Source organism: Oncorhynchus kisutch, linkage group LG11 (assembly GCF_002021735.2).
Source record: "Oncorhynchus kisutch isolate 150728-3 linkage group LG11, Okis_V2, whole genome shotgun sequence".
Taxonomy (NCBI): Eukaryota; Metazoa; Chordata; class Actinopteri; order Salmoniformes; family Salmonidae; genus Oncorhynchus; species Oncorhynchus kisutch.
The window spans coordinates 40,000,125-40,012,504 of record NC_034184.2 but is presented as its reverse complement, the minus strand read 5'-3'; the positions used below and the strand labels follow the sequence as shown (position 1 = coordinate 40,012,504).

Genomic DNA, 12,380 nt, shown 5'->3' with positions numbered 1-12,380 from the left:
TCGGTAACAACTTTTTAGTCAGAAATGGCTGTGATTATATTGCTGCTACAGCAACATGGACGGCGCGATAAACACTTCTGTGGTAGTCGCTGCACCAGGGAGGAGACAATGGGTGCTAGTCTTTTTTTTTTTTTTCACAGCACAGCAAGTTTGAGCCAGGCACAATCAAATCAATTGCATTCGGACTCCCTCTAGTCACTTGTCTTAATTATTTCATCTAACAGAGCTCTTAAAGCATTAGACAAGCTCAGTGCATATATTAGGCAGCAGGTGACCTAGTGGTTAGAGCGTTGGGCCAGTAACCGAAAGGTTGCTAGATCGAATCCCCAAGCTGCGAAGGTAAAAATCTGTCGTTCTTCCCCTGAACAAGGCAGTTTACCCACGGTTCCCCGGTAGGCCGTCATTGTAAATAAGAATTTGTTCTTAACTGACTTGCTAGTTAAATAAAGCTTAAGAAAAAAATATTTATAGTTGATTTTTGATTTTAAGCAAAATTCCATCAATTCCAAGATGGCGTAGCAGTCAGACGTCTTGTCGTGTCCCTTGTATATATCGTTTTTTCAAAAACATATTTTTCTTCGCATATCTTTTAAAACATTTTGCTAAACCTCAACTTCTAAATACTCTCCTGCAACCCGCCTCACCCAATGTAGCTATTTTTTTCTAAAGTATTTACATTTACTTCGGATCCGGAACCCCTCACCTGAAGCTAGCCAGCTAACTACCAGCTATCAGTCAGCAAACCATTGCTAGCGGTCTTCAGCTAACCGGTCATCAGCTAACCTTTAGCTCGGAAAGCTCTCGCCAGTTCGAACAACGCGACTCTAACCAGAGCATAACGGACCTATTATTTTTTTTATCCCCGTATTCCCACCGCAAACGGAACATTTTCAGCTGGATCTTCACAACTAGCTAACCGCAACCCCGGATGATTACTCCTGGCTTGCGTTTCCACCCACTTAGCTTGAAGCTAGCCCGGCCAGAGCTCCTGTGCTACCACCGAAGCATACTCCTGGGCTACAATATCCGGATCCCCGACTGGTCTATCGATGTCACCGCATGAAGAGGAATAAACAGACTCACCCCATCGCGACGTCCCCCAAAGGCTAACTTTCTAGCCCTTGCTATCTCCTAGCTTGCTAATTCGGCCTGCTAACTGCTAGCTTGTTTAGCCCCGGTCCGCTAACTGCTACCTTGTTTAGCCCCGGTCCGCTAACTGCTAACTTGTTTAGCCCCGGCCTACTAACTGTTAGCTTGTTAGCACAGGCCTGCTAACCGTCTGAATCGCCGAGGCCCAAACACTCACTGGACCTATATTTACTTTCTATTTCTTTTCGATTTTTAATTTGTTTATACCTTCCGGTGACCTGCCTCACCCAATGTGATACGGAATCGCTATTATTTAAATTTTTTTGAACACACTCAAGAACCTCCCAGAAGCTAACCAGCTAACTAGCTACAAGCTATTTAGTCATTGTTAGCCACTGCTAGCGGCTTTTACCTTTTACCTTCTGCACAGCCAGACAGTTTTTTAAAACCTGGATAACACTCGCCAGTCCATCCACCGCTGCCCCCTGGACACTGATCACTTGGCTACATAGCTGATGCGTGCTGGACTGTCCATTAATCACGGTACTCCATTCTGCTTGTTTATGTTTTATCTGTCGGCCCCAGCCGCACTCAGGCTCTGTGTGTAGTTAATCCGACCCTCCCTGCCTAGTCAACGCCATTTTACCTGCTGTTGTTGTGCTAGCTGATTAGCTGTTGTTCTCTCACCTACTGTTTTAGCTACTGTTTTAGCTAGCTCTCCCAATTCAACACCTGTGATTACTGTATGCCTCGCTGTATGTCTCTCTCAATATGTCAATATTGTATACTGTTGTTCAGGTTAGTTATCATTGTTTTAGTTTACAATGGAGCCCCTAGTTCCACTCTTCATACCCCTGATACCTCCTTTGTCCCAACTCCCACACATGCGGTGACCTCACCCATTACAACCAGCATGTCCAGAGATACAACCTCTCTCATCATCACCCAGTGCCTGGGCTTACCTCCGCTGTACCCGCACCCCACCATACCCCTGTCTGCGCATTATGCCCTGAATATATTCTACCATGCCCAGAAATCTGCTCCTTTTATTCTCTGTCCCCAACGCTCTAGGCGACCAGTTTTGATAGCCTTTAGCCGCACCCTCATACTACTCCTCCTCTGTTCCGTGGGTGATGTGGAGGTAACCCCAGGCCCTGCATGTCCCCAGGCACCCTCATTTGTTGACTTCTGTGATTGAAAAAAGCCTTGGTTTCATGCATGTCAACATCAGAAGCCTCCTCCCTAAGTTTGTTTTACTCACTGCTTTAGCACACTCTGCTAACCCTGATGTCCTTGCCGTGTCTGAATCCTGGCTCAGGAAGGCCACCAAAAATTCTGAGATTTCCATACCCAACTATAACATCTTCCGTCAAGATAGAACTGCCAAGGGGAGAGGAGTTGCAGTCTACTGCAGAGAGAGCCTGCAAAGTAATGTCATACTTTCCAGGTCCATACCCAAACAGTTCGAACTACTAATTTTGAAAATTACTCTCTCCAGAAATAAGTCTCTCACTGTTGCCGCCTGCTACCGACCCCCCTCAGCTCCCAGCTGTGCCCTGGACACCATTTGTGAATTGATTGCCCCCCATCTAGCTTCAGAGTTTGTTCTGTTAGGTGACCTAAACTGGGATATGCTTAACACCCCGGCAGTCCTACAATCTAAGCTAGCAACCGCAGCTCCTCGCCCAAGCCTCTCCAGGTTCTCCTTTAACCAAATCCAGATAGCAGATCTTCTGAAAGAGCTGCAAAACCTGGACCCGTACAAATCAGCTGGGCTTGACAATCTGGACCCTCTATTTCTGAAACTATCTGCCACCATTGTCGCAACCCCTATTACCAGCCTGTTCAACCTCTCTTCCATATCGTCTGAGATCCCCAAGGATTGGAAAGCTGCCGCAGTCATCCCCCTCTTCAAAGGGGGAGACACCCTGGACCCAAACTGTTACAGACCTATATCCATCCTGCCCTGCCTATCTAAGGTCTTCGAAAGCGAAGTCAACAAACAGGTCACTGACCATCTCGAATCCCACCGTACCTTCTCCGCTGTGCAATCTGGTTTCCGAGCCGGTCACGGGTGCACCTCAGCCACGCTCAAGGTACTAAACGATATCATAACCGCCATCGATAAAAGACAGTACTATTCAGCCGTCTTCATCGACCTTGCCAAGGCTTTCGACTCTGTCAATCACCATATTCTTATCGGCAGACTCAGTAGCCACGGTTTTTCGGATGACTGCCTTGCCTGGTTCACCAATTACTTTGCAGACAGAGTTCAGTGTGTCAAATCGGAGGGCATGCTGTCCGGTCCTCTGGCAGTCTCTATGAGGGTGCCACAGGGTTCAATCCTCGGGCCGACTCTTTTCTCTGTATATATCAATGATGCTGCTCTTGCTGCGGGCGATTCCCTGATCCACCTCTACGCAGACGACACCATTCTATATACTTCCGGCCCGTCCTTGGACACTGTGCTATCTAACCTCCAAACGAGCTTCAATGCCATACAACACTCCTTCCGTGGCCTCCAACTGCTCTTAAACGCTAGTAAAACCAAATGCATGCTTTTCAACCGTTCGCTGCCTGCTCCCGCACGCCTGACCAGCATCACCACCCTGGATGGTTCCCACCTTGAATATGTGGACATCTATAAGTACCTAGGTGTCTGGCTAGACTGTAAACTCTCCTTCCAGACTCATATCAAACATCTCCAATCGAAAATCAAATCTAGAGTCGGCTTTCTATTCCGCAACAAAGCCTCCTTCACTCACCCCGCCAAACTTACCCTAGTAAAACTGACTATCCTACCGATCCTCGACTTCGGCGATGTCATCTACAAAATAGCTTCCAATACTCTACTCAGCAAACTGGATGCAGTTTATCACAGTGCCATCCGTTTTGTCACTAAAGCACCGTATACCACCCACCACTGCGACTTATATGCTCTAGTCGGCTGACCCTCGCTACATATTCGTCGCCAGACCCACTGGCTCCAGGTCATCTACAAGTCCATGCTAGGTAAAGCTCCGCATTATCTCAGTTCACTGGTCACGATGGCAACACCCATCCGTAGCACGCGCTCCAGCAGGTGTATCTCACTGATCATCCCTAAAGCCAACACCTCATTTGGCCGCCTTTCGTTCCAGTTCTCTGCTGCCTGTGACTGGAACGAATTGCAAAAATCGCTGAAGTTGGAGACTTTTATCTCCCTCACCAACTTCAAACATCAGCTATCTGAGCAGCTAACCGATCGCTGCAGCTGTACATAGTCTATTGGTAAATAGCCCACCCATTTTTACCTACCTCATCCCCATACTGTTTATATTTATTTACTTTTCTGCTCTTTTACACACCAGTATCTCTACCTGTACATGACCATCTGATCATTTATCACTCCACTGTTAATCTGCAAAATTGTAATTATTCGCCTACCTCCTCATGCCTTTTGCACACAATGTATATAGACTCCCCCTCTTTTTCTTTCTACTGTGTTATTGACTTGTTCATTGTTTACTCAATGTGTAACTCTGTGTTGTCTGTTCACACTGCTATGCTTTATCTTGGCCAGGTCGCAGTTGCAAATTAGAACTTGTTCTCAACTAGCCTACCTGGTTAAATAAAGGTTAAATAAAAAATATATAAAAAAATATATGAAAAAATACGTTTAAAAATGTAGAACAGGTCGACCAAGATCTTTTGTTTTGTTGTCTGGAACAGCCCTGCCTCCCTCACACAGGACTGGGTGACCTACTCGTTCAGTCTTATTTAAAAGTGATGTCTGTAACAGTATATGTTGTTCTATAACCAGTGAGTGACCCAACACATGACTCTCACAGGTTTCTACTCATGCACATGTTTTAGCCCTGGTTCCATTGCTGAGAACCAGGGCAGAAGAATCCACTCTACTGGCCGTCAGAGTGCCAACCTGCACTCTGTTACATCAAGATAATTGTATTGCCCCATTTCATTTAGCACCCATTGCTTTAGCTTGCTATGTGGTGAATGTTTTCTGTATCAAAATAAATACACTCCCCTTGCAAATCCAATGCAGGACCAAGGCCTGGTATTTGCAGTTTCCACTGCTGGATTTGCCTTTTCACTTTCCCAGTGACTTGTCACAGAATGGCATACATTGTATAATATATGTGAATTTGGGCGAACCCTGGTTGTATACTTTTATCTGCTGTACCAACAGGGAAGAGATGCAGTATTACTAAAATGACACACGGAAGGGACACCCTTCTCTCTCCTTCCCTAACGCTGTCTGTCGCTCTCTCCCTCTCCAGTGGGCAACAGTGACGTTCCATCTTCCACACCATGTGCTAAAGTTGGTCGCCAGTGCCATCGTGAATGAGCTGAAGAAGATAAACCAGAATGTCGCTGCCTTGTCTGTGGCCTCGTTCATAATGGACAGACTCTCCTACCTCTTACCAAGCGCACGGCCTGAGCTGGGGGTGGGCCCAGGGCGCTCTGTAGATAGGTGAGCAGGACCTTGACAACCATGACAAACCTCACCGTGCACCACAGAGGCGTGAAAATCACTGAATTAACTTTTATCTCTCCATTACCAATTTTATGTTTTGCCGTCTTTTCTGAATTAATAAGGTATTGACTCTTGCTGTCTGTCTTTCAGATCATTAATGTACAGTGAAGCCAATAGGAGAGAAACGTTCATGTCATGGCCCCACGCCGGGTACAGGTGGGCACAGCCTGACCCTATGGCCCAAGCAGGATTTTACCACCAGGTAGGCAGTGTAAGGACACCGTCTCCCATCAGCTCTCTGTCTCTAAAATACTTACATATTAATTTATTTACTATTTCATCCTCCAATTACATGTTTATCATGCATGCACACAAGTTTGCATGCTGTTTGACAGACACGTTGCTGTATGGCACACTATTGCTGACGCAGTATAAAATATATTTATTGCTGTTCATAAAGTGTAATAGATTAGTACTTGACTTGGAGTTCCTCACTGTTTGGAAATGCCTTCTCTCTCTTCGTTCCCTCTGCAGCCTGCCTCCACCGGTGATGACAGGGCCATGTGTTTCACATGCAGTGTCTGCCTAGTGTGTTGGGAGCCCACAGATGAACCATGGTGAGTGACACATACTGTGCATTTGGAAAGTATTCAGACCCCTTGACTTATTCCACATTTTGTTACATTACAGCCTTATTCTAAAATAGATTTAAAAAAACAAAAAATCAACCCCATCAAATACCCTATAATGACAAAGCTAAAACCTTTTTTGTTGTTGCAAATGTGTATATATATATATATATATATATATATATATATATATATATATATATATATATATATATATATGAAAACTATCACATTTGAAGTATTCAGACCCTTTACGCAGTACTTTGTTGAAGCACCTTTGTCAGCGATTACAGCCTTGTGTCTTCTTGGGTATGACCAAACAAGCTTGGCACACTTGTATTTGGAGTTTCTCCCATTCCTCTCAAGCTCTGTCAGGTTGGATGGGGAGCATCACTGCACAACTATTTTCAGGTCTCTCCAGAGATGTTCGATCAGATTCAAGTCCGGCCTCTGGCTGGGCCACTCAAGGACATTCAGAGACTTGTCCCGAAGCCACTCCTGCATTGTCTTGGCTGTGTGCTTAGGGTCATTGTCCTGTTGGAAGGTGAACCTTCGCCCCAGTCTGAGGACCTGAGCGCTCTGGAGCAGGTTTCCATCAATGATCCCTCTGTAGTTTGCTTCGTTCATCTTTCCCTCGATCCTCCTAGTCCCTGCCACTGAATAACATCCCCACAGTCAGATGCTGCCACCACTATGTTTAACCGTAGGGATGATGCCAGGTTTCCTCCAGATGTGACGCTTTGCATTTAGGCCAAGGAGTTCAGTCTTGGTTTCATCAGACCAGAGAATCTCGTTTCTCATGGTCAGAGAGGCTTTAGGTGTTTTTTGGCAAACTCCAAGCGGGCTGTCATGTGCCTTTTACTGAGGTGGGGCTTCTGTTTGGCCACTCTACATTATAGGTCTGATTGGAGTGCTGCGGAGATGGTTAACCTTCCAGAAGGACAACCATCTCCACAGAGGAACTCTGGAGCTCTGTCAGAGTGACCGTCAGGTTCTTGGTCACCTCCCTGACCAAGGCCCTTCTCCCCTGACTGCTCAGTTTGGCTGGGTGGCCAGATCTAGCAAGACTCTTGGAGGTTCCAAACTTCCATTTAAGATTGATGGAAGCCACTGTTCTTGGAACTTCAATGCCGTAGAAATGTTTTGGTACCCTTCCCTAGATCTCTGCCTTGATACAATCCTGTCTTGGAGCTCTACGGACAATTCCTTTGACCTCATGAATTTTGTTTTTGCTCTGACATGCACTGTCAACTGTGGGACCTTATATAGGCAGGTGTGTGCCTTTCCAAATCATGTCCAAATTAATTGAATTTACCACAGGTGGACTCCAATCAAGTTGTAGAAACATCTCATGAATGATCAATGGAAACAGGATGCACCTGAGTTTAATTTCGAGTCTCGTAGCAAAGGGTGTGAATACTTAAGTAAATATGGTATTTCTGTTTTTTTTTTTTTTTATACATTTGCTAACATTTCTAAACCTGTTTTCACTTTGTCATTATTTTAATACATTTTAGAATCAGGCTGTGACATAACAAAATGTGGAAAAAGTGAAGGAGTCAGAATGCACTGTACACATAAATACACCACAACCTTCAGATCGCACATTTATTTACCTCTCAACATAATGATCACGCCCCGGCCTTCCCGTCAGGTCTGAGCACGAGCGACATTCCCCCAACTGTCCATTTGTGAAGGGTGAGCACACCCAGAACGTGCCCCTGTCCGTCACGCTGGCCACCAGCCCTGCACAGTTCCCCACCCCTGATGGCTCAGATAAGATCGCCTGCTACGGCTTCGGCAGCTGCCCACACTTCCTGGCAGCCGCCACCAAGCGTGGCAAGATCTGCATCTGGGACTTGTCCAAGCTCATGAAGGTAAGGCTGTGCAGCATGAATGCATTAATCTATGTGCGTAAGGATATTACTAATGTTTGTAAATGTGATTTGTTGATTCATGATGTTTTGTGTTCCTCTCAGGTGCACTTGAAATTTGAAATCAACCCCTATGACCCGGCCATCCTGAGGCAGCTGATTCTGTCTGGGAGCGAGCTGGCCCTGGGGACCCAGGAGTCCAGGAGGCCCACCTTAGCCTGGCTAGAGGACTCCTCCAGCTGCTCAGACATACCAAAACTAGAGGGGGACAGGTACTACTGGACACACCTATTCTATGTACTGAGTCAATGAAAGTTTCAATGGTGTTAAGTGCGTGTAAAAGAGGAAATGTGTTTTTGTTTCTTTCTCTGCCAGTGACGATCAGTTGGAGGACTCCGACAGTGAAGAGCATTCCAGATCAGAGTCGGTGACCGGTATGAAGCCGCTCTTCAAATCTTGTTACTCTTTTGCTCCGTAGACTTTCGAGGTATCCGTAAGTTGAGCTATCGCATTTTATTTTTGTCCCCTCCTGTTCCCAGGCCACCCGTCCCAAAGGGAGAGCATGGAGGTGAGCTTGGGCGTGACAGCACTCAGCCTCCTTCAGCAGCCAGAGAAGCTCCAGTGGGAGGTGGTGGCCAGCGTGCTAGAGGACACCGTCAAGGACCTGGAGGAGCTGGGGGCCAACCCTTCCCTGGCCCAGGTCAAGGCCGACAAGGCCAAGGAGAAGCCTGCGGAGCACCACAACATTCCCTTCCCCTGCCTTCTGGCTGGAGGCCTGCTCAGCTACCGCTCTGCCGCCGGCTCCCCGCTTGCCGCCCCACCCCCCTCCGCCCGCCGCACCATGGACGGCCCCCTCAGGACTCAGGGCCCCGAGCTCCCCCATGCCGTGCCTGACCAGGGGCCTGTGGAGATGGAGACCTGCAATCCACCTCCCATGGAGCTGGGCTCGCCAAACCCAGCCGCTCCTGCCGTGCGCAGGACTATGCCCGTGCTCTTGCTCTACAGCATCAAGGAGTCGGACGAGAAGTCGTCGGGCAAGGTGTTTGCCCAGATGAACAATCTGATGAGCAAGGGGCTGCACGAGGAGGGCTTCTCCGTGCCGCAGATCATCGAGATGGAGTTCGACACTCATGAGCAGCTGCTGCTCCAGGACCCGCCCATCACCTACATCCAGCAGTTTGCAGACGCTGCCGCAAACCTAGCCGCCCTGGACGGGGACAAGTGGAGCTCGCTGGCGCCGCGGCCGGGAGCCCTGGTGCAGTGTCTGCGGCTGCCCAAGCAGCTGGAGGAGGAGAACCTCTATGTGGACTCCGTCACACCCTGTTCAGACGGCGTGCACTTGCTGGTGGGGCTACAGCCCTGCTCTGTGGAGTCTCTCAGCGCCATCAACCAGGTGGAGGCCCTCAACAACCTTAACCGCCTCCATTCAGCCCTCTGCAGCCGCCGTAAGGGAGAGCTCCAGCCCCTGCCCACACTGGCCAACGGCCACGAGGCCCTTCCCTCCGCCTCTCCCCCTCAGACCCCACTCATCCTGCCCCCCCCTGACCAGCGACAACAGCCGTCCAGGCCCCTGGGAGGCTGTGGCGGTGGGGGCTATCTGGCCCTTTACAAGCTTAACTACTCCACCCGCATTGTCACTCTGGAGGAGGAGCCTGTCAAGGTGCAGCACATCAGAGACCCCCGGGACGCCGTCACCTCCCTCATCCTGCTTCCGCCAGACGTGCTGGACGGGAGGGAGGACGACAGCGAGGAGGCCCCGGAGGAGACGCATCGGCGTGGGCTTAAAAACGGCTGCGGCCACGGGTGTGGGCCAGGGACTGGTACTAGCAGCACAGCTGCTCCCAGCAGCACCAAGGTGAAGCAGGCGGACGTGGTCGGACTGGGCCACCTGGTGGTCACCACTCAGGCAGGGTACATCATGATCCTGGACCTGTCCACTTTGGAGGTCCTGGCCAAAGTGGAGCCGCCCAAGAAGGACGGGATAGTGGATGAGATTGACCCTTTCGTCGCAGTCACCTACTGCTCCGGGACTGACCGCCTTTGCGCTTGTACTAAAGGTGAGGACGGCTCTACAATCTAGGCTAGAAATATCTCTTCCCCAGGTTTTGATGGTGCAGATCATGTTTACAGTTTTTAATAGTTGTAATGTATCTCACAACATCTGGATATGCGTTTAGTATGTATGATACAACAATGAAAACGACTGCAGAAAAATAACCTGTGACGCCGTCTGTGTTTGGCTGACATTGAGCGAGTCCTGGAGGCTGGTATTTTGGTGTAGGGATGGGGGATGGGCTGATACCGAAGTTTATATTCAATTTTTCCCCCTGAGTCAGATTTGTCTATGAACATTTGTATCGCGGTCTGGTCCACCAAGCTGTTTTCCAGTCTGTGCTGCAGGCTGGCTTTCAACGAAAGCGGAAAAGAAACAAGTTGTAATATGATTTTAAAATATATAGAGATATTTATTTTGTAGCAGGCATGAGTGATTTTCAAGGGGAATTTCTTTTCCTCTTTGGTAGAACAAAGAGACAGTTGTCGGTGGCCACTTTCTCAGCCTACTTCTTGGACCTGTAACTTTTGGATCTCTTTGATATTTAGAATGTTTTCAGTCTTACTGTCATCTAACCCCCCCCCCCCCCCCCCAGGTGGAGAACTTCACTTCCTTCAAATTGGAGGTGTGTGCGACGATATAGATGACGCCGACATTTTTGTCGATGGACCTCTTTCTAAGGGGTCTGAACAGCTGTTGGAGGGGACCAAGCCCTCGTCCAACCCCTCGAGCCCAGGGATCACAGGTAGGAGATGCAGACCCCGTTACGCTTCACGTCTCTGCTCATTCAATAACTGTCTGCATCCCTCATTTTCACCTTCGTTGGTTATTTAATAGGTGGTGAGAAAACTGAGTCGCTTATTGGAACCTTCTTTCCATTGAAAGCACATGTTGATAGACAACATGATACTGTCCAGACAGTGAAAAAGCCTCAATCACAATCAAGTTCTTTACATCCTGTGATTTTTATTAAATATTTTACTCTGCCAACCTCCTCACCCTGTAAGGAGTTGACCTCCTGGTGGACCAAGCGTTGGCCGTGGAGAGCCTGACGTCGCTGGTGGAGCTGACACGCTTCGAGACGCTGACGCCGCGCTTCTCGGCCACGGTGCCGCCCTGCTGGGTGGAGGTGCAGCAGGAGCAGCAGCAGCGCCGCCACCCCCAGCATCTGCACCAGCAGCACCATGGAGACGCCGCCCAGCACACACGCACCTGGAAGCTGCAGAGCGACAGGTACGGACGTGTGGGCGTGACAGGGTGGGTATGGGTGTGGGTAGAATACTTATGGGGTGTGTGCACTTAGTCACTGAGGCATTTCTTGTAAGTCTTGTCCTCAAATGCCACACACATTAATACATAAACACACTATTTGATAATGGCTGCACATTTTGTATGTTCTCACACACTAGGAATTCCTCATTGAGGACGACATCCACATGTTCCTTTTTAACGTTGAACTTCTATGTTGACATAACCTCTCAAGCTCCTAAGGAAAACAAAAGTAGCCTAGGATATGTTGACTTTTAAAGACTAGAAAGTAGAATCTTATTTGTGTAGGTGAATAATGCGGCCATGTTTTCCTTGTGGGTTGTAGCTCCAGCTGGGACGAGCATGTGTTTGAACTGGTCCTTCCCAAGGCCTGCATGGTGGGCCACGTGGACTTCAAGTTCGTCATGAATGCCAACATCACTAACATTCCTCAGATCCAGATCACCCTGCTGAAGAACAAGGCCCCAGGTCTGGGCAAGGTCAATGGTGAGGACACTCACCACGATCTCTGTTGCCGTGGCTAATTTTGACAAGACTGTATCTGGAACATATACTATGAACAGGAGGACTGGTTACCGTAGAGAAACTAGCCTTTTGCAGGGGAATTTTGACCATATCATTTATGATCATGCATGACATCACATTTTAGTCTTATTTGTAGACGTCCGTGTCTGCCTCTGCTGCCTACCGTCTCTCAATTCGTCAAAAGAAATGCATACCATTTTCTCTCCAGAGACGGCAGTTGACAGACAGATCTCCTTCCCCCTGTCCCATGTTCTCCATGCCAACGGGGAGAGGAACGGACAGCCGCTTATGCACGACTTCACAGACGACATCCAGTTCATGGACATCGAAGAGACACCAGGTAGGGAGCTGCAGGGGCAGGCAGCCAGCGTTGATAGACACCCGATGTATTTTCCTCCGCCGGTGTTCGACACTTGATTATTGTGGGTTGCGTCGCCAGATTGTAGATGATTAGCGTTATTGCT

The 12,380-nt window shown here is 48.4% G+C and overlaps 1 protein-coding gene across 19 annotated transcripts in view; it reads left to right on the top strand.

Annotated features, from left to right (window-relative positions):
* LOC109899695 (baculoviral IAP repeat-containing protein 6) overlaps positions 1-12,380 on the top strand; it is a 140,948-nt gene that overhangs the window by 28,900 nt on the left and 99,668 nt on the right. For 15 of the 19 annotated variants that reach the window (XM_031835772.1, XM_031835762.1, XM_031835776.1 and 12 more), the window contains exons 4-14: positions 5,370-5,563; positions 5,717-5,837; positions 6,101-6,183; positions 7,850-8,072; positions 8,175-8,341; positions 8,445-8,503; positions 8,609-10,126; positions 10,718-10,867; positions 11,130-11,379; positions 11,717-11,877; positions 12,125-12,256. In XM_031835772.1, coding sequence (XP_031691632.1) covers positions 5,370-5,563; positions 5,717-5,837; positions 6,101-6,183; positions 7,850-8,072; positions 8,175-8,341; positions 8,445-8,503; positions 8,609-10,126; positions 10,718-10,867; positions 11,130-11,379; positions 11,717-11,877; positions 12,125-12,256 — 3,058 coding nt within the window. The remainder of the gene's footprint in view (positions 1-5,369; positions 5,564-5,716; positions 5,838-6,100; positions 6,184-7,849; positions 8,073-8,174; positions 8,342-8,444; positions 8,504-8,608; positions 10,127-10,717; positions 10,868-11,129; positions 11,380-11,716; positions 11,878-12,124; positions 12,257-12,380) is intronic. The other 4 variants (XM_031835768.1, XM_031835778.1, XM_031835763.1 and 1 more) reach the window with 3 other exon arrangements.